At 39.7% G+C, this 22,297-nt stretch overlaps 2 protein-coding genes across 3 annotated transcripts in view; both read left to right on the top strand.

Moving 5' to 3' along the window:
- Positions 1-1,198: 1,198 nt before the first annotated feature.
- LOC104965866 (mucin-5AC) lies at positions 1,199-8,263 on the top strand. Its single transcript, XM_010794902.1, has 10 exons — positions 1,199-1,254; positions 2,818-2,905; positions 3,828-4,880; positions 5,130-5,243; positions 5,345-5,376; positions 5,502-5,600; positions 5,806-5,965; positions 6,126-6,190; positions 6,412-6,507; positions 7,096-8,263. Exons 2-10 carry the CDS (start codon positions 2,872-2,874, stop codon positions 7,345-7,347), a joined length of 1,905 nt encoding a protein of 634 aa, XP_010793204.1. The 5' UTR covers positions 1,199-1,254; positions 2,818-2,871; the 3' UTR covers positions 7,348-8,263.
- A 1,803-nt stretch (positions 8,264-10,066) lies between these two features.
- The window catches only part of inpp5b (inositol polyphosphate-5-phosphatase B), a 68,492-nt gene continuing 56,261 nt past the window's right edge, over positions 10,067-22,297 (top strand). The window contains exons 1-5 of one of the 2 annotated variants that reach the window (XM_010794903.1): positions 10,067-10,140; positions 11,344-11,441; positions 11,580-11,609; positions 11,709-11,819; positions 13,000-13,143. In XM_010794903.1, coding sequence (XP_010793205.1) covers positions 11,369-11,441; positions 11,580-11,609; positions 11,709-11,819; positions 13,000-13,143 — 358 coding nt within the window. In that variant the 5' untranslated portion in view covers positions 10,067-10,140; positions 11,344-11,368. Of the gene's footprint in view, positions 10,141-11,343; positions 11,442-11,579; positions 11,610-11,708; positions 11,820-12,999; positions 13,144-14,314; positions 14,428-22,297 lie in introns of those variants that run through there. The other variant, XM_010794904.1, reaches the window with a different exon arrangement.

Below are 22,297 nucleotides of genomic sequence, written 5' to 3'. Positions count from 1 at the left end.
GACATATATGAATAAATGTTAGTACTGTTTTAAAGGCATTTTGTTACACCTGCTGTGCATTTGACCCCACTGACAACAGCAATGATGTACAGATGGTGCAGACACATTCTTTTGGACACATACTTTACATCATTTTTGTTATTTTTAATTATATTTGTATCCTTCAAGTTTTTTCTGATACGTAAAAAGCTTTTTTCTGACTGTATACAACTCCAGAAATAATAAAATATCGTACACCACAAGCAGAATTGGAAGCCAGACTTGATTTTACTAACATCATTTTCTCTTGAACCTTTGTGTATCATTTGTATCAACACATTGAATAATCCAAACACAGCAGACACCATTTTGCATTTCTCATGGAGCTGTGATGTAAAAAGGAAGGACTTCTGTCACCTGCATTGTGCCTTTTGTGTGGTGCCCAAGAATTCTACGGTCTTTAGTCCACAAAGAGGTAATTGTAGTGTGTGGGGGCTTTATGGCAGAGGGAGAGAGAGGGTCTGATTTCACATTGTGTTGAACAGAAACCAGGAGTTTCCTATACACTAACCCCACAGGGCAGTGAAATCTCACCTGTACTCGTATAGACTCACATAGGCGTAATCCGCTGAGTTATTTGAGTAAATCTTTAAATGCTGGGTGCACAGTTTAAACAAACTAAAGCCAAAGCAACCCAAACAATGCAAATTACTGTCACCTAATATCTTCTTTTATGTTGATTCATACTGTACAGTGCACTTAAAAGATATTGTGATCCCTGAAGGTAGAAACGTTGTTTAAAAGAGTTTATTCACCTGTTGATCCCATGTAGCAATATGAAATACAGCACATTTTGTATAAATACTTCTTTACAATTTTAATTAATTGGTGTATTAAATCAAGCAAGTCATTCTATGTTCACAACAAAACTCATCAAAGTTAATTTAGCGAAAATTATGAAACACTTTTCTTTTTTTTTTATGATGTATTTTCACCTTAATACCCAAAGTACCTTTTTCCAAGAATCATTTCCACATCAATTATAGGGCATATTTAGACCCACCCAGCAACCGCAGGCCTTTAGTCTCCTCCTCTCACAACATTAAAGCTGTGCAGGTGAGATGTTCCTCTTATTACGTTACCACTTGAGTGTCGGCAGGAAGCGAAGGGGTGGTGGTGACAGAGAGCAACAGAGATAGGAAAGCTAGAGAGAGAGAGAGAGGTCCTTCACTTCAACCACAGCTGACAACAAAAAACCCAGAGATTTCACAGCAGGTGAGTGGTTCTGATTTTAAATGTTAGATTTTGTGAGCATGATTTGAATTCAGCTAAATAGAGCTTTGATGCTTGTGCACAGGGAGATGCTGGTCAGAAACAGTGGTGCTATTGTAGCCTGAGAATGATACAGCAGCGGGGGAATTTGTGGTATCAGTTATGTTTTGATGCTGCTGGTCCAAATGTTTCTCTAAAACAATAACTTATATCGAGAATTATTCATTTCATTTACAATCATTTTCACTTCAGAGTAAATCTGTCTGTATTTCAGGCAATTTTAACATGTTTGGTAGTCGCTAAATCTCATAAGGATGAGTCATATCCTTAAGATTAATGTTTTGGCTGATTGTGACAAACTCAAAACTTTTCCGGTTTTCCGCTTATAGCCTTTCCTCATTTCAAAAATGACAGACACAAATATTTACATTACATTTGGATTATGTTGAGGGTTAGTTTTGTTTTCGCTTGAATAGTCCTGAAATTCAATCTTGAATCCGATCACCAGTACAACATAATTAAAATGCAAACCCCAGGAAGGTGTAATTAACAGCATGAAAATGTAACACCTGAACACACCTCTTGATGCTGTTCATCAATCTGAATATTCTCTTGGATATAGTATCTTCACTTTTTCCTATTAAACTCATACATTTTCACCCAGAGGCCAAAATGGCCACTGTTGTCACCCAGTTTCCAGGGTGTAGAGCCCATAGGAGGCCGGGCTGGGTTCCAGGGGAGAGCGGAAAAAACAAGCCTTGCAGCTCAGCAACTCTCCCAAGGGGACTGATGGAGGAACAAACACATTTTAATTGTCTTCAATAATAAACCACTGCAAACAGATATATGATATAATTGCAAGTCACTACACAGAATTAGTCTTGGCAAAAATGACCTCATGCGGGGGAGACCATTGATGGAAATTGCTTCTCATGCTTGATTTAAAATGTTATGACTAAGCTTTTGTTCTAGATGAAACTAGGTTCAAAGGCTTTGAGTTCATATGCACAGTAGCTACAGTGTATAATGGCAAAGAAACCTCCAACAAAGCAACATAATTATAAAACAAATGGAAGAAGAAAACTATAAATATAATGCAAGACAAAACAGTAATAAATAGTGCTGATAATGTTACAATACCAATATAATGTGAGAAACTGTGGGTACAAATATAAAAGAATATTATTGCAGCTTTAAATCTCACATTTATCAATGTCTTATTGTCAACTAAACAATTATGAGATCAGTTTACCCGAACAATAAGAGGATTGTAAACAGATAAGACTCAGCTGAGTGTCATATCAAAAGAAGTGCCCAGGTGGGATACAATGAAAGGTCATGCATGGCTAGCAATGGTAAACAATTTACATTCTTCCCATATTACCATCCCTCACAAAGATCTATTGTCAGCACTTTTAATTCTGTTTGTCATAGGTAGCTCTGTTTATCCTGCAAGCAGACATTTGTTATTTTACGTCTGTGTACTTAATAGTGAATTACTATAGAACATCTCTCAGCTGTCATGTAAGTTGTGTGTTTTTCTCTTCCCTTTATTCTGATTGTTAGGAAATAACTTCAGCACACACTGGACAAAGAGCTCTCTCCATTTCTGCTAATGTGATGATGGCCTCCGCTGCTTTCATAAAAGACACAGGTATGAGTGTGTGTTTGCTCATTTCAAATCACTGTCAGTGCTTACATACATGATAACACTTTGAGGTACATAGAAGAACGAGCCAAGCTTGTCAGTAAAGTTAACTTTCTTTGCGATGCAAGAATCGACACTCTCTATTTTGAGATTCTAAATTCAGATAAGGAAAATTATCAAAAGAAATACAGCAAAAAGGGAAAAACTAAAGTAGATATCGTATTAATGGAGTTGAGAATCAGAATACCTTTATTCTTCCCACAGAGGGGACATTTGCATTTGTTACAGCAGGAAAAGAGCCAAAGACAGCTTAATGTTAACTAAGAAACATGCATAAAAAAACATTAAAGATTAGCCAAATTTAAAAAAGAACATTTTACACAACCTAAAATGTCTCCTTTCTATTTCTTGTACTGCTTGTTGTACATTATATAGTGTGCCATGTAGAAAATGTATACACACTGTAATGGTTGTCTAAGTGAAAATACAGGTGTTTGTTAATAAATAAATGCAGTTAAAACCATTGAAACTGTGGGACTCAATTGCCGCAGTCCCAAAAGCAAAGTTGTCATTATTTAGCTCTCTCGTGAATAGATGACACATGCATGTCGGCATAGTTACAGTGCACAGCGCTCTGTGCGTGGACAAAACAAGTACAAGCATACATGCCTATTAGTTTATATTATGTCTATTTGAGCTATTTCTTTGCCGTTCTCTTTAGGAATCACTTAGTACTTGTATTGTTGAAACTAAATATACTTTTTTAACTCACGGCCATTCTAAGAAAAATATTTGAAGGTCTATTTTTTTTGGGATAACCAATGTAAAACAAATATAATACGTGCGAGCTCAGCTAAATAACAGATTTTCATTTCACATCTGGTTTCCATACAATAAAATACATATGTTCTTTTCCCCATAATATCAGGCTGCACAGGCATGCTGTACGTCCTCCTGTTTGGACTACTGCTGCCTTCAGTGTCAACCACTACAATGTCCCCTTCCACTACTGCCTCCACGTCAACCGCAGCACCTACTACCACCATGGCAGCCATGACAACCACCGGCACCATCCAGTCCACCACTGTCATGACCACTGGAGCCCCAGCAGCCATCACCAATACCCAGCCCCCTACCACCACCTCTGGACCCACAACCACGGTCCAGCCCCCCACCGTTAGCGCAGCAACCCCCACCGCCCAGCCTGCCACCTCAGCCACTGTTGGAGGTACAACAATTGGCAGCACCACCCAGTCTGTCAAAACCATAACCACCTCCGGAGGGATAGCATCCACCCAGTCCCCTACACCGACAGCAATATCTGGAGGTACAGCATCCACCACCCAGTCCCCTACACCGTCAGCAACATCTGGAGGTACAGCATCCACCACCCAGTCTCCTACACCGTCAGCAACATCTGGAGGTACAGCATCCACCACCCAGTCTCCTACACCGTCAGCAACATCTGGAGCTACAGCATCCACCACCCAGTCCCCTACACTGGCAGCAACATCTGGAGCTACAGCATCCACCACCCAGTCCCCTACACTGGCAGCAACATCTGGAGGTACAGCATCCACCACCCAGTCTCCTATACCGTCAGCAACATCTGGAGCTACACCATCCACCCAGTCCCCCACACCCACAGCAACCTCTGGAGGCACAGCATCCACCCAATCCCCTACACTCAAAACCACCTTACCTTCCACAGCATCCACCACCCAGTCCCCTACACCCACAGCAACATCTGGAGCTACACCATCCACCCAGTCCCCTACACCCACAGCAACCTCTGGAGGTACAGCATCCACCCAGTCCCCTACATCCACACCCACATCTGGAGGCACAGCATCCACCCAATCCCCTACACTCAAAACCAGCTTACCTTCCACAGCATCCACCACCCAGTCCCCCACACCCACAGCAACCTCTGGAGCTACAGCATCCACCCAGTCCCCTACACCCACAGCAACCTCTGGAGGTACAGCATCCACCACCACTCCTTCTCCTACATCCACACCCACATCTGGAGTCACAGCATCCACAGGACCCGCCACCCAGTCTCCCACAACAACCTCCGGAGGCATAGCAACCTCCATCACATCCACCACACAGTCTGGCACCAGCACCACAGCCAATTCTGCATCTACAGCTGCTATCACCACTGATAATTTAAAAAGTGCAAATAATACAGGATCCACCTCTGCTTCCTCTACATTTGCTTTAACAGCCAGCACCATGTCCGGACCTGCCTCCTCCTCCTCCTCCTCCTCCTCTTCCATGAACTCAAACTCTACTCTTTGGATCTCAATGACGTCCAAAACTCCTTCATCAAACTCTACTTGTAAGGCTTCATTTGTTTCATGAAAAAAAGAGAATTGTGTTTCGTATTATGTTGTCTATCTTTCTGTATCTTTAATCATGACATCTATCTTTTTGGTGCAGGTGGCATGACTGGTATGAATGGAACCACTATGGTAAATGTTACATCGATGAGCATTGCAAGTCCACCTTATTTAGAGTAAACCTTAATGATGTTATGCGTTTTTTTCCCTTTAGCCTCTGACTCTCATAATATACTTTTCGTCTCTCTCAAACACAGATGTACTGCCCCTCGTTCACCTGTAACTACACAGACTGCTATACGATGTACACCAGTCAGAATACAACGTTATGTGCTGATGGTGTCTGCTTGTGTCAGGTAGGGACACAAATGATACTGAAAAAAAAGTTTAAGAAAACGATTTGATGCGTTGTCCATAACAAAGAACCACCCTAACAGTCTTTTGCTTCTTTTAGGAAATTCAGTATATCTTGCTTAATGGTCAATGATATGTTCAAAAAGGCAAAAAAAGGTAAAAGCATCTCAAATGTGTCTTCTAATATGTCATTCTTCACTGTGTCAGCTGATCAAACAGACGGACATGTGTTACACCGTTGGCTGCAGCTTGTCCTGTGCTGATAGCTGCGTCAACGCCTCTCAGACCAACTGCTCTGTGTACTGCTGCAATTCTACCGGCTGCCTTAATAGCAGTTTTGCATCCATGATGATGATTACAACCACAGGTACTCATCTTTAACGTCCCCATTTTATGACGTCTTAATGATGGTAATACAGCGAGGCAATTAAGGATTTATCTCATGTATGATATTTACAGATGTATACTTGTAATTGTAAGGTTGCAATTTTTTTTAAGGGTTCATTCTTTTCCTTTCCTGGTTTTAGTAATGCCAAGGACAACTACCAAACCCACAATGAAAACCACCATTCTTCCAACAACAGCAAACAAAGTAAGGACAAACGGAGGGATTTATTTGTGTTTGCTCGCATTTTCATAGATGCATATATGGTTGACAGAAAGCTATAGTTGTGTGCATCACTGAAGTTCATTCCGTCTCCTCTTGTTTTTTCTCACTAACTGCAAACAGATGTGACTGTCTAAAGAAAAATTCTGCTATTCATGTTTGGTGTGAGATTAGTATCATTGTTTCTTCTGTTTTCTTTTTTTCAGGGAAACAAATGCCATATTGGTTCATGTACTGGCACAGATTGCTACAAAACTTTTCAAACAGCCCAGACATGCACCTCCTCACAGCCACACTGTCAGGTGAGAACTGCTCTGGCAATATTGAATGTCATATTTATGAATATATAATTGATTTTAAATGTTTAACCATCTGGAGTGCAGGAAGATTTTAGCCAGCATTCTATGCATTCATTGTTGGCTTTGTTTAGCACCTTTGAAATTGTCCTTACCCAATTGGTGTCTTTTTTCATCACAAACTCAATTAGACTGAGCCATAAACCCAAGATACACAAACAAATGTGCCGTATGCCTTTGTATACTGCACACAAATAGTGAAGAAAAACGTAAAGGAAACTATAATACAGTGTATTTTATGTGGAGCCATGTTACATCAACTAGTTGTTGTGCTTGTAAATCATTGAAAATATTAATAATTCATTCAAATTCTCTTTCGAAAAATGTTGGCAGCCCACAGGTTTAAATTATTTAAAAGGCTCCTATCAGCACTTTTTTTCTGCTTGTTTCTTTAAGATATTCTAATAAAGTTAAGTTTCTATGTATATGCTCATTGTATTCTCGAATGAATAGACTGACAACACACACTCTCTTATTTAGACTTTCAACCACTTGTCCTTCAATGTTTTTTCTCACTCACTATTGCCTTTTCAGCTGAAAAAGGAGAAAGAGGGGTCTGATTTGAAGTGGACGGCAGGCTGCACCACCAACTGTTCTGCCCAGACTCCATGCAAGGCCTCCACACTACCTCCATGTCACCTGGAGTGCTGCAACGCCACTATGACCTCCTGCCTGTGGTTGAACGGCACGTTGAATGTTCCTAATTTCTCCACAAGAGGTCCTCATCTCAACACAGAATTGGTTGCTTCCTTATTTTTCCTGCTCGTCATCACTTTACTGCTCTGAGTCTCTGAGTAGGAGCTAGCTCAGCTGCTCTGCGGGTCATTAGGTAATCAGAGCTTTGTGTCATTCCTCCAGAGAGAGCAGAGGATACCAATATTTCATTTATCTCACTGATATTTACATGTGATTGTAATGTATATATGTAAGGGATTGTGTAAAGCCTCAGTTACCATGTTGACTTTGTGTCTCCTTTTTTTTTTTAAACATTTCTAAATCCCCTTTTTATCTCTAGTTCAAGAACAACCAAAATGGCTTGAACAGTATTTGTAAATGAAAAATTATATATTATATAACTTCAGGAATCACTTTACATTTGAGGTGCAAATCACCTATAAAATTAACACAATCATTTTTCACTTTAAACTTTTTTTCTCACTGGATTTTTAAGAAATATTTTTTAATCACCATGTCATTTCTTTGAGCCATGCACTTGCCCATAACTTAATTTCAAGAACTGTTTTCTTGAAGAAAGCTAAAACGGTTTTTGTTTGCACCTATCGGAATTATTTTAGACGTATTCGTATGTGTGAGTGAGCCTAAACACGTTTTTGTTATTGATGTGGTTAGAAATGTTTTACTACTTGAAACTCTCCCTAGATTATCTTCTCTTCAAGCCATTGTGAGAGTATCACAGCTTTGACTCTAAATGCACTTTATGAAACACACACATGTTGAGCTGTTACAGGGTGTTGTGAAGGTTTGCTGAAGTTTTAATGAAGTGTGCAATGAAGTACTTTGGGCTATTCTTTAGTTAATATTTTTGTGAATTTTGAGGTGTCTATATTGTGTGGTTTACAGAGAATATTTTAAGGTATAATGGTGTCATGTAAATGTTAAATGCAATTAGAAATGTTAAAATGCATTCTAGTTGTGTGTACTGTGTAAAATATGATTGTGCCTTATAATGAAATGAGCTATAATAAACTATATATCGTGAATATTCATTTGAATAATTCACATATGAAATTTTAGGTCCTGTCATTTTTGTCTGTTTGGTGTTTTCTGCAACCTTTTACCTACTTAATCAAACGGTTAAATAATTGATTCCTGGTGTTAAAGTGGTGTGACGTAAGTGGATTTACCTCTACTTTTATATAGTTACTGATGAATGTTAAGCATAAGGTGTTACATAAAAAAAACAAGATAGGGGATGAGCTGATCAAACAATACAATCCTTTTTTTTATTGTCAGTCTTACCAACAAAGCTTATTTATTTATGTGTTTCTTTTCTTAAATCTCCCTTGTGTTGGTCCTCCAAAAAGACGGCCATTTGCAGACAAAAAATACACTATTGAACTAACAACTACATTTAACTAGTATATTTCCTACATTTTATACTGAAAAAATGTAATACAAGTGGTTTTCCTTTAAAACTATAAACCCATTTAAATCTGGTTGACCTGATGGATCATAAAACCTCAGAAAAACATTGAAACAACTGTTTGTTGGGTTGTTTCTGCTTCATAGTGAGACATAATCCGGTTATGATGAAACGCCTGAGGCCTAATCCAAATAGTTGATGACAGCCCAGATGTGACGTCAGAGCACTGATCCTGAACCAGTGCGTGGCAACAGTCTGGGCCGGACCAGCAGGAAGAAGAACACATCTGGACCTGAAGGGAATAATGTCGGATTACACGAGGCTCCTGAAGTGTCTCTCTTCCTGCTGTGCATTTACAGAGAAATAGCTGGAGTTTCTCGAAGCTCTACCGGGGATTTACGAGTGTGGGAAGCGTGGAGGCAGGAGTTGACACGCAAATCTTCACCATGGATCAATCCGTCGCAATTCAAGAAACTTTGGAAAGGAAAGAAAACTGCATTATAGTATCCTTTGCAAAATTCCCGTGCTGTTTTATGGATTTTGAAAACTTCAAATGAAGGATTTCCTGCTTCAAATTGAATTGAAAGAATATCAGAGCTCTGGGAGAGGTTTGTCAGATTAGGGCGCTGCCACTCGGTTGACATATATTTACCCACAACCTCACTGTGATTTCAATCCGGGCTGTGCATTCACACTGTACGATTTTATAATGTGTGTGTGGGTTTAGTCGGGTGTGATTTCCAAGGGATTTGTGCCAACGTATGTAGTGAGACCTTTCCGCCACAAGATGGCACTTTGCTGCTTTTCACAAAGGTAGTTGTGAAGCAAGTAGGGGTAGTAATTCACTTTCAGTAAATATAAAAACAATTATTAAAAATGACTCATTACAAGTAAAATATAATGGATTCATACATTTGATGAAGTCCTTGTATTATCATGAAAATTATCAAAAATTTAAAGTACTTTTATGCAGCAGAAAATGCTATATTATGCTATTTGATTATTATTAATAAGCACAAACATGTAAGCAGCAATGTAATGCTGCATCTGGTGGAGGGGAAGCTAACCTTAACAATGTTCCTTAGAAGTCAAACTTGACACATCTTTTATAAGCTTTTTATGTAATATGTAAATGATCATGATGATTTGCAAAGTATACAGCCATCAGATAAAAAGTACAATATTTCTCTGTGAAAATTAAGGAATAAGTATGAAATGGAAATACTCAATTAAAAGCACCACTTACTGTAAGAAAACACATTTAAAATGTTTGCCATTGTACAGAAAGAAATGAGTGAAAACCAGAAGTAGGTCATATTTTCTGATGAAATATGAAGGCCACTGAAGGAACACAAGAACATGTTTCCACATTATCCTTAACTAAACGGTAAACATGCTGTCCAATGCGATGTCTTCTTTGATAACGTTACAGAGAGCAGACTGCTGGGATTGGTGGAGTCTACAAAAGAGCATGCGTAAGTCTTAAAAATATATGGTTCACATTAGCTGCAATATGGCTCCTGTATATTATTCAAAGCCATGTTATTGTGTAAGGAGAGGGAGTGACTGTATCATGCAATCAACCACACAAACTGACACTAGGGCTGCTCGATTATGGCAAAAATCATAATCTCGATTATTTGGGTCAATAATTGATATAACGATTATTAAAAACGATTATCCATTTACTTTGAAAACATTAATTTATTGGAAAAAAAAATTTTTAACAGTATGTTTTTAACAGTTGATTACCCTAAACCAGGGGTGTCAAACTAAAATACACAGTGGGCCAAAATAAATAAATCTGTACTAGTCGAGGGCCGGACTGGTTCAATGTTTATTGCAAAACCGAAATGAACGTATTGCACATATTAAACCTGGACCTAACAAAGCTTAAATTATTGCCTATAAAAACAACATTAAACATAAAATAATCAGTTGCATTCATTTCTTATGGCTCTATCTGCAGCTTTTCCGGAGTCATTTGATTACATTTTCCCACAGGCCAACAACAGCTTCAAAAAAACTATTTCCCTCAAAGAAAAACCAAACATGCCCAGAAGGAAACATCCATTGAAACTCAGGTTGCTGCTCTCTGAGGCTAGTTCAAGCCAGATACTTGGCATCTCATCTTGGGTGCAAGTTCATCAATGTTTGGGGTCAGGCTCTGAGCTGAGGAAACCCTCAGGATTGAGTGAAGGTGTGCGTGCAATATACCGGCGGGCCAGATCTAATAGTAATTAGAAATTATCTTGCGGGCCGAGATTAAATCCACCAAGGGGCCTGCTTTGGCCCCCGGGCCTTGAGTTTGACACATGTGCCCTAAACTTTAAGTATAATTCAACTGAAAAACCAAAAAATAAATAAATAAAATAATAATAATAATAAATAATAATTGTTTTATTTCGATTACGTTGTTTTCGTAATCGTTGCAAGCCATAATCGTAATTGCGATTAAAATACGATTAATTGAGCAGCCCTAACTGACACTACAATGACCAGTGAGTTGCATCAGCCTCTATAACAAACTGATAAATGAAAAGGGAAGCATTTATTGCCACGTCGCAAGCCTGTACTGTAGTGGTTTTAATTGCATTCTAATAAAGGTGTCTTTTTATCTTGTCCACCCCTGCATGTGCATCACACTGCCATATAATTCCTGTTGTCATATTTTGTAGAATCTTTATTTATACCCATCGAAGGATGGCTATTACTGCTGATGACGTGTCGCTGGAGGACATCATACCCATCTCCCTCGACTTTGCTGTTGTGGAGAGTGAGCTGCTTCTCTATGTTGTACCTTATTGCAGATAATAATGCGTTCTCTAAATGATTATGGGTTCTAGTGATACAATTACAGTCGTTTCTCAGAAGTGCCCTCGCACACATTTCTCACCCTTCACTCTTTTTTTAGTTTCTTCACCAGAGGAACTTGCAGTCGTGGGTGAGTCCATTTTTGCTTTATCATAATGTTCTAAATTACTGACCCACAGAAGGAAACTGAACATGGTATTTACTCCTTTGTTCTTCATCTGATTTCTAGGTGCTGATACTAGAGTGAGAGTAAGCTACCAGGAGGAGGAATTAGAGCTCCGACTTCCTTTTGGGTCCCACTCCCGGCTCTTCCTGAGTGAGGTCAACAGGGCGTGGAGTGGTAGGTCACCCCTCAGAGACGTGGGATATTTTCACAGGATGTCCTGCTGTAATTGCTTAAAAGCCTTTGAAAATGTCCATGAAATTCTTGGAAATGTAAAAAAAAAAAATGCCCTGAATCTGTTCAAATAGTACATTTATGTGAACCCTCCCCTTTATGCATACATTTGTGTTTGGTAGTTCATATTTTAAGATTTTATTATCGAAACAATGTAGGAGACATCCATGAGTGAAGAAGTACAAATAATCTGCTCTAACCATCTGTTTAGAGGAAACCTGCTCAGCCAGTCTTCATCTGCCCTGTGTTGACATTGTGTTATATAAAACCTTTATTTAAAAAAAAATGTGGCATTAGTTTATTGGAAAAAAAAACATTTAAAAGCGGTACACAGAAATATGTCTGAGACGGATGATAACTATGTTGAACTTGTGCCAATTTTAGAAGCACTAACAGGTTTGGTGACTTCATCTGTCAGTTACTTTATGTTGGACATGACACATGGCTGACAAAGATGCTGACAAAGAGAGAAGAGGTGGAGTCTGGATGGTGTGTGTAGCATTTGTTGGCAATGGCAGAAAAGGAGAACAGTTTAAACAGAACATGTACCTTTTTTTGTTATGCTTCTCTTGAACACCTTTTTTCTTTCTTTATTGTGTTCCTCTGAATGGAGTTGGTTAGGCGGTTAACTGTTTTGTTAGGGGAGTGTCACTTTTGCCACTGGCTCACTATTTTTCACAGTGGAAACTACACATGAGCACAGAGGAAGACTGATTTGCTATTTGTATTTTGTGGTGACCACACAGTGTTCATCTGGTGAGGCAGACCAGGGATGGAAATATGAAATGACCTGACACCTGTTGTTCTTAAAAAGAAGAGTCTGGGAAGTGGTAAAGGTACGCAGATAAAAGCGTCCTGTAACTTGGATTTAAATGTAAAGCACTAGAATACAAATTGGGGAAATGGTCTCACAACCTCAAAGTAAGACCCGGATGTAAGAGCAAGAAATATAAATGCTTTAAGTTGAGTAAATGAATAAACACTCTTGTTTAAACCATGAATTCTTCTGTTGCTGTTGCTATACCTTCTTCTGTACTTTAGCCGGAAAACAAAGCAGGAGTTCAGATACGGTTCTTGTTGTATTGTTCACTCACAAAGTTTCTCTATGTCTGTCTTTCTTTAGATGTTTGCAAGACGACCACACACGCACCCAGGTTCGAGTGGATCAGCAAGTACCACAAAAATACCGGAGGCCGGGGAGTTGTCAAACAGGCCCCCTCTCCCCTCAGCTCAACACTCACTCAAGTCAACGAGCACAAGAAAACAGGTTTGCCATCTTGTTTTTATTTGCAGAATTTCATTTCCTATCAAACTTCAATTATTTGGAATAGGCCTAACAGTGCAGTGGATGACAGGAGATAGTTATTTGTATTACTTAAGTGCTTGCTCTTTTTTGGCATAGAAGCCTCACAGATAAAGTCTATATCAAAGGGTTGCAAGATAAAAACCTGGCGGTTTTGCAAGTACCACTTCCCTTAAATGCAGTTGGCCCAACCTATGTGCTGTATGAGCTGTAACACATTTACTCATAGAGCCATGTGGAGAAAGACACTAGTCACACATCAAGTTAGGTCTGTTTTAGCAGAAAATTCAGTTATTATGACTCCATTCAATTTAGCTATGATGATAGTGAGCCAGCATGTAAAACAGCATAGCCGGGACAAAACTAAATTTATGCAGTGCACTGAATGTTTAATAATTCGTTTTCTGCTATTACATGCTAACATTTCTTCCTGAAAAGTAAGTTATTAAGTTTCTGGATTATACAATAGGCCTTCCTACAACAACAAATCAAAAATACAACATAATGATTTGAGTTATAAGTTTAAAAAAAAAAAAGCTCTCAGTTTCTACAGGAGGTTCTAAGGTTTTGAGGTTGAAATGTGGCACAGACTATACTAAACTGTAAAAAGGGAAGGGAGATTTTTTCCAAAACGTAGACAGCAAATCGTGCATGGTTTTTCAATTACAACATTAAGTTGCCAGGCAAAGCAAGTACCTTCTAACCATAAAGATATTAAATAATTTACACAAAAAAGGCAACCTCATGTAAAACATGCAACAATATTCCAAATAATGACACCTTTATTGTTGTGAAAGGTCTAATTTGTATGTGGAAAGTCCATTTCACACAATTTACATGCAATATGTAACCTAGTTGCATGCTAGATTAGACCAATGCAGTTTATAAAGTGCATGATTATGTTGCATAATATAATAATGGAGCAAAAACAAATCTAATGTTTATGATATGCAAATCTTATCATCAAGCTAGTCCTAAAAGACTGTAAATGTAACCATGTATTTGTCTACTTGAAGTGCATGAGTTTAACTTCCTGATGTGATGAAGCATTTTCCGGTCGCATTTTCTGCATAGTAGATTATTGTTTGTTCAGCCCATGGTCCAGCCTCCTGTGTCTCTGCAGCAGTGGAAGCTAAACTCCTCCTACAACCTTAGCATGGGCAGGTCTGACACAAAGTGGACATTGCTCTTCTGCACAGAATGCGTGGGAGCGGTGCATGGAGATGTCTAGGATAATGAAAGACTCTGGTATGAAAACTATTCTTTACACTGTTGTTCGAGGTGCTGAAACGAAACGCCATCGGACTACTCTGAAGCATTCAGTCTATGCTAATTAGCAAGCTTCCCAGCTAATGCTAAAAAGTAGCATCGATGGTAGTTCGTTCTAAATAAGCTAATTGTAGCCATATTTGCTTAAGAGCCAATCCGAATATGGGTTAGTTTACTCGATATGAAGCTACCGGGAATGTTAGCTAGTGAAGGCGGTTGTTACATTCATAACTTAAGAGCTAATGCCGATAAATGGTCATGGTGTTGCTATGTGAAAATGACACACCTGTTGTGTGGTGCAATAGCGTGTTTTAGTGACACGGAATTGTGCCATTAAGTTGAGTCGTTGTTTGTGTCTTGGTTCTTGTGCAGTGTTTTTTTAAATGTAGTTTGGTGATAGACTTTCTCTTGTGGCTCATCCTCTAAGCTAACTTTAGCCAGCTCAAATCAGTTGTCTGTAAACTTTATTCCTACTGTCCTTTCAATGAGAAGCAGGTCTTTTAATGACTGTCTGCTCACACGTTAGAAGAGTCTCTCTGTCATTCAGCTGCATATTATCCTAGCGTATAATTGACAAGATCAGGGATGGAAGAAGTACTCAGATCGTGTACTTATTTAAAGGTAGAAATTCCAAAATGTATGAATACTCGTTAGAACAAGTCCTTAATTAAAAAATGTAACTCAAGTTCAAAAGTATTAGCATCAACATTTACCAACAAAGTACCACAAATACTCATTATGCAGATTTCAGAATAATATGTATTATATGTTTTGATTATTGATGTATTAATGTGTTGTTCAAGTTGGTAAAGGAGCAGCTAGTTTTAATCACGTTGTATGCTGCAGGGTAGCTTGTTGGGGTATAACTAAAGTCTTATTTAAGTGTTGATTATTGTACATAATTTGCAAGAGCAAAGTATTCAAAGGTACTACCTAAATGTAGTGGAGTAAAAATACAATATGTACCTTTTGAATTGTAGAGGAGTGGAAGTACAAAGTAGCATAAACTGGAATTACCTAAGTAAAGTACCTTAAAGTGTTACTCAAGTATAGTACTTGAGTGAATGTATTTTGATCAAAGATGAATGAGATGAGAAAAAATACAAAAAAGGTTAATCATCAGTGAAATTACCTGTAATTTTAAATCATGAGGGGAAGTCATGCAAAGTTGAACTTTGTGCAGATGCAGTAAAGCTATGACTGTTTTAATACTGAGAAGCCTGAGGCCTGATACAATTTGACATTTATGCTGACTTGTGATCAACCGCAGATAGAGAGACATAGGGGTGTGAAATTGCAGTTGGTCGGACTTCATTCAACTTGCAGCTTGGTGGTTGAAAGTTTAGTAAAGCTCATTAGCTGTTAAAGAACACTAAAGCATGAGCAGGAATGTAAAATATGCTTTAAAGGTCCCATGTCATGGCCATTTCTACTGATCATATTTCCATTGTTGAGGTCTACTAGAATAGATTTATATTTTGCAATTTTCCAAACTCACATTGGTTTCTCATCCAGCATCTCTGTATAGTATGTTGTGTATTCACCGGTATTCACTCTCTGTCCTAAACGGCTTGTTGGAGCTCCTGCTCCCCCCTCCCTGTGAGCCCAGTGTGCTCTGATTGGTCGGGACGTTGCGAGGCTCGCTGCTCAGTGAGCTGCCTTACTGGTGTGGTTTCCGTGTCGGCGATACAGCGGGACAGCGCGAAACTCATCCTGAGCACACACAAACACTCACAGCCAAAGTAAAAACAATAAGTGTCGCTTGATATTAAGAGTAAGAAAAAGGTTTATAAACGCTGTGAGAATGGATCTGCGGAGAGCATTTCTCCGCCATCCCAACTCGTCTATTACCAACCAGGGAGCTCGATGCAAGTCAATGGGACTCCCTGTTGGTTGAAAATGAACGCTAAAGGTCCCCCCACTGTGTTTGATAGTGACGCCAAGGGATCCTGGTGTGTAAGAAGCTCCGCGGATTGGTCCATTTTGGTCATGCGGTTCCCGGAAGAAACAAGTGGAAAAAGAGAAATCTCCAACGAGGCGTTCTGGGGCAGCATAGACAGGCCTTTTCTGTGTTAGAAAAGTTTTACTCGCTACAGGGTGTACTTTGAGGGTTTGTGACTCTGCAGACCATTCACATGCATACAAACCTTCATAACACACAAGGGGACGGGTAATAACCGGAAAAGCCTGACATGGGACCTGAAACTGCGCTCAGCTCAAAAATCAAATGATTTAAACTCTGCGCCCAACGTCGCAGTGAGCAAAGAGTAAGTTGCCTATCATGTGTTGTTGGTGTATGTATGGTGAATGTGTTGGCCAACAATTGCCTATGTTGATATCAATCATTCACTTTGACCTGTCTGCTGCATTCAACACGGTAAACCATCAGATCCTCCTTCGCACTCTCCAAGAATTTGGAGTTTCAGGCTCTGCACTTTCCCTCCTCACCTCATACCTCAAAGACCGTACCTACAGGGTAACTTGGAGAGGGTCCGAGTCCGACCCTCGTCAATTAACTACAGGGGTCCCTCAGGGCTCTGTTCTTGGTCCCCTCCTCTTCTCCTTGTACACAGACTCGCTCGGATCTGTCATTAGCCCGCATGGTTTTTCATACCACAGCTACACTGACGACACCCAATTAATTCTGTCCTTTCACCGCTCAGAGACCCAGGTCGTCGCACGCATCTCTGCTTGTCTAGCAGACATCTCTCAGTGGATGTCTGCTCACCACCTCGAGCTCAACCTTGACAAGACTGAACTGCTTTTCCTTCCAGGAAAAGATTGTCCCACTCTTGACCTAACAATCAACATCGGCACCTCTATTGTTTCCCCGACTCAGACTACAAGGAATCTGGTTGTGACCCTAGATAACAACCTGTCCTTCACTACAAATATCGCTGCTACAACCCGCTGCTGCAGATACACGCTTTACAACATCAGGAGGATACGTCCCCTCCTGACGCAGAAAGCGACGCAACTTCTGGTCCAACGGCTCGCTGCACCCGCACTGCGAGGGGGACCCAAGTTCCCATNGGAAAAAGAGAGACGAAGGGGAAAATATATATTTTCCCCTTTGTCCCCTTCTATATTCTATATATATATATATATATATATATATATATATGATGTAGAAGAAAACCCAATAGAGCAAAACAAGATGAAAGAAACAAGAGTGACAGATGTTGAGGTAAAGAAGAAGAAAGTGCATGAGTAAAAAGCTTAGATACAAAAGAGGGAAGAGGAGGGGAAGATAACTTTCAAGGACATGGATTGTTGTCAGCCTCATTCTTGTCTTCTGCAGTTCGGGATACCCCTTCAACACATGCAAACTTGCACACAGCTCACCACAGTGGACATGATGGCTGCAGGACATAATGCTTCCGTGTGACTGTGCATGTGTGTCTTGCTCATCCACGCACACACAAACACACACTCGTAGAAACACACCTGCTGCCCCAGTCAGTCATCTGGCTATCCAGCAAGCCAGGCTCAACAGGAGAGGATACAGCTTTGTGTCATGTTGCCGTCATGTCACTATACCACATCTCATCCTGTCAAAGCTTGCTGGGAGAGGAGGGGGGGAGCGAGAGCATAACAGTGATAAACTGCCCCCCCCCTCTCTCTTATTTGTTTCCTGTTTTTTCTCTGTTCTGCTATTTTTTACGTCACTGTGTTCACTCTTTGAGTGTCACAGGTGTATCATCATGTAAATACCATGTTGGACAGCACCAGCATTACTAACAGCATCCCCCCCACCACTAGGTTATTCCCACCAGGAATGAATACAGGCTCAAAGAGAGCTTAGCTTTGCACATTCAGGCAGGGCTGGGACAGCTGATACAATACACGGCATGTGCTGACATACCTACAGTATTGTACAGGTCTCATTTTGTGCACGCTGTACAGGAGCACTGCTGCTGCTGAGTTGTTCCATTGAGAAGGAGTACATCCTGTTTATCTGTCAAGTTTTGAGGCACAAAATGAAGCGTTCAGCACAAAGTTTGCAACAAAGAGAAGCGAGGGGCTACGGGGATGGTTGAAGAAAGACTGGATGCTGTCATGGTTAATGTCAAGCTAACGGGAATGCTTGCTCAACAAGGTACTGCAAACATCGCATTCTGGCTAAGATTATTCTGAGACCAAGCAGCTTTCTAGAATTTTGTATTGAAAGATTGTCTGCTGTTGATGTCGTTTTTTGGATGCTTGCATTGTGGTATTTACATTTTGTATTTGATTGTAAACTGGTCTTATTAAGGACACTGCGCACATTTTGTATTGTAGTCAAACTGTGAGAGGAGATTAATCATCAAATCAACACCTTTAATCCAGCATAGTTGCTGCAGCAAAGCAGGTGAATGCAGATGCAATAGTAAATAATAGTATAGAATAGAAGTACAGGTGTTTGTAGGTGACTGGATAACTTTGTAGTAACTTTGAGTATATTAGTTCATATGGTGGGATGTGGACCATAACATATTTAAAGAACAACTGTTGAGACCATTTGTGACCTTCTCTATCAGTCGCATTGACCCGAAGACACATTTTGAGTTGTATACACTGTTGGAAAGAGGAGATTCCTAGCTTTCTAATGATATAAGGATTGTTTTTTGTACTCCAAATATTAAGCGAAATATGTCACATTATATAATGACTGTCAACGAGTCATCATTTTGAGAAAAAGGCCTTCAAAGTTTTCTCTTCTCTGGAATCCATCGATCTGATTGATTATTAGCAAATGATCAAAATACTACGGAGGGAAGATATTTTCGTTTGGATTACTGGTCTGGGAGAAGCTCGCGAGTGAGTGTGTGTGTGTGTATATGTGTGTGTGTGGTTGTGTATTTTTGGGTTTGTGTGTATTGCGTTTGTTTCCCGGGGAAGACCCTCACGAGAAACACCGGCTGTTGTTATGCCTGCTGTGACGTAAAGTTACTCCGTTCTGCGCTTGTAATTATGCCGTTACAAGCTTCAAAGTTGTATTTATCATCTGAATTTGCCGAAACAAGTTTAATATTCTGAAAGGAAAGACTTTGTTTAATTGAAATCAGATGAAAACAAACTGTAACGGACCCTGCCGTGTTATTTATGATTACTCTACGCTTACATTCATAATATCAGCCGGAGGGAGGGGGGGCGGTGCTGCGGAAGAGCAGATTGCCTGTCATCATTCCCTTTATTCCCTTTACATTTGTGGTATGTATTTATCGTGTGAGTTTGGAAATAAAAGTTTCATATTCTGAAAGCCAAGACTTTGTTTGTTTAAAATCAAACAAAACACTCGAACCCCGAAAAACTAGTTTTTTACGCAAATCCACGTTTATTTTGAAATGAGCCGTTGCGACTTCCGACTGATTTCGATAGAGCGGGTCACATTTATCTTTGACGGGGCAGGGAAAGAAAGAAAGAGAGGGGGAAAGGGAGAGAGAGAAAGAGAGGGGGAGATGGGGATCAGAAACGGGCCCTGCATATCAATGCAGCACGTCTGAGAGAATTCAGGGCTGCAGTGCACCAAAACCTGGGAGAAAGAGCATGAGAGGACAACACCATGACAGGGAGCCGGGGGTACCTGTCCGGCACCGCCAGGACCACCCAGCCAATATCTACATCCTGCTCAACCCACACGCATCATATCACATCATGACATTCCCCTTGTGGAGTTCCTATTTGAGGTCAAATGTAAAAGTATTCTTGGAATTGTTAAAAGATAGTTTGTTAAATATGTCACTCAGGTAGATACTGCTGCACAGCCTTGCTACAAAAAGTACATGGCCAAAGATTTCTCATTGTTTTTAGATATCTCAATAATACACAATTCAGCTTCTACATACCCCAACACTTTGCAGTTGGGCGATTTCAATAGATGCTTTGCAATGACACACACACACACACACACACACACACACACACACACACACACACACACGCACACACACACACACACTTTCCTTCCTGAAGGGACCTGTTAACCCAGTAAGTGCCATGTTTACCCCGGGTCAATCAGGCATCTCCTATCCTGGTTACTAGCCACCAGCCAATAACCATTAGCCTTATTAATTGCAGAAGCCTTAGACCATCTCCTGAGTGCTGCAGTAAAATAAAACCATGCAGTGTGTCTGTGTGCGGGCACGCACACAAGCATGTGGTTAATGAGATGACTCCCAAAGGTCTCTAACCTTTCTCTATGAGAGGTCACCATCTCACACACTCCTTCTTATCTAATATATTACTGGCATGCATGCAAGTCTGTACTTTCTTGAAGCAATTATCTCTGACAGTTATGAAGAGTGAACTTACGCCCATGGCCAATTTGACAACTGTGTGCCAAGAGTCTGGAACCTTGTTTAACAAATGAAGACGAAGAAATGGTGACCCATGCATGAACAATAGAGAATCTTGCAGAACAAATAATCTGCAAAAAAAACAAAAAAAACAACAACAATGTGTAGGACAATTGTGATATCCTGGTTTAAATATGTTCTTTGGAAAGTACTGCTTTCACGTGTAAACATCTTATGCTGGTGTTAAACCCAAGAAAGGGGATTAAACTACCAGAAGTACTCCATTAGAAATGATGGTAGCATGCGATTTATCCTGGTTTTATCCTGGATCTAAATATGTGTTATTCGACAGAACATAGTGGCTGACAGATGGTGAGAAAAAAAGTTAAAACTTCTCACAGATCAAAGACCAGGGAAATGAATCATATATCCAGTACAAGGACATCCCGAATAAGATCAAACTCAGCAAACAGGGACATCAGTGAGATAACAGTACGCATCTCAGAACTGATCTGCCCTTACCAATTTATTTCTGAGAACTTTAACTGACAGCATACACAAACATGCTTGTAATTCGCTTCATGTAAATGAGAAATTATATGCATTTTTCCCTCAAACCATAAAGCTAATAAATACTATCTTCATCACCAAGAAACTCCCCTACCTAAAATCCGGATGCAAGCTACGTATTCTGCATATGATTTATTGCATCTTCAATATGTAAATCACAAATCCAATCATATTTTTTTCTTTGCTGCCGTTCTCCAACCTGCATAGTGACGCAAGTCTGATTTGTGTTCCACAACCAGCTTCTGCTTAGGCGCTACACTATCATACCCTACTTAAGTACCACCAGTCAAATTCCAGGTAAGGGATAATGATCAATATTATTGTTGATTAAGTCAACATGTATCGTACTGATTAATCAATTAGTTGCTTAAATAATCATTTAAAAAATGTCATCACGAAATTGATGTGATGTCTTCAAAGTGCTTGTTTTTTCAGATATTTAGTTTACCAACACATTACAAACACATCTGCATATTTAAGAAGGTCGACATGCAGATTGCAGAAAAATGTATTCAATCAATTAAAGGTAGGGTAGGTAATTCACTTCAGAAACACTTTTTGTTATATTCCATGGAATGCTCTTAACATCCCGATAGCAATGAATACATTAAATGCTTTGACAATAAATATATTAAAAAACAAGAGAGAAGAACACAATTTGTCACCCGAAAACCTTCAACTCCTTCTGAATGGGTATGAACACACCATACTAGTCATACTTTATAAATGAATATCAGTAACATAATAAAACCAATATAGTCGCAGTACTAGACCTCATCACAACTTATTAATCAGTTTAACAAGTAAAAAGATCTATTTTTCTGAAGGACATGGTCTCCGGGGAGGAGGTTGTGTGTGTTTTGCGCTGTACTGGTTACTCCCGTGCTCTATTCAAACACGTGTCTACCTTCCGACTGTCGTTCGAACATCCCGGTTAGGTCAATAAAATTAATCGGCCCGGCGAGTCTTACTACCAGCACGAAAATGTCGTGATGCCGAAG

The sequence above is a fragment of the Notothenia coriiceps genome, unplaced genomic scaffold, assembly GCF_000735185.1.
Source record: "Notothenia coriiceps isolate Sejong01 unplaced genomic scaffold, NC01 NC01_scaffold00037246, whole genome shotgun sequence".
Classification (NCBI taxonomy): domain Eukaryota; kingdom Metazoa; phylum Chordata; class Actinopteri; order Perciformes; family Nototheniidae; genus Notothenia; species Notothenia coriiceps.
Note: the sequence above shows the minus strand (reverse complement) of the source record. Positions and strands in the feature narration are given on the sequence as shown.

Bases quoted from the DNA above. Each gene is read 5' to 3' on its own strand.
- LOC104965866 (XM_010794902.1), top strand. From the start codon at position 2,872: ATGATGGCCTCCGCTGCTTTCATAAAAGACACAG. The intron at 5,244-5,344 runs GTAAGGCTTCAT...TTTTTGGTGCAG, and splicing joins TCCTTCATCAAACTCTACTT to GTGGCATGACTGGTATGAAT. The intron at 6,191-6,411 runs GTAAGGACAAAC...TCTTTTTTTCAG, and splicing joins TTCCAACAACAGCAAACAAA to GGAAACAAATGCCATATTGG.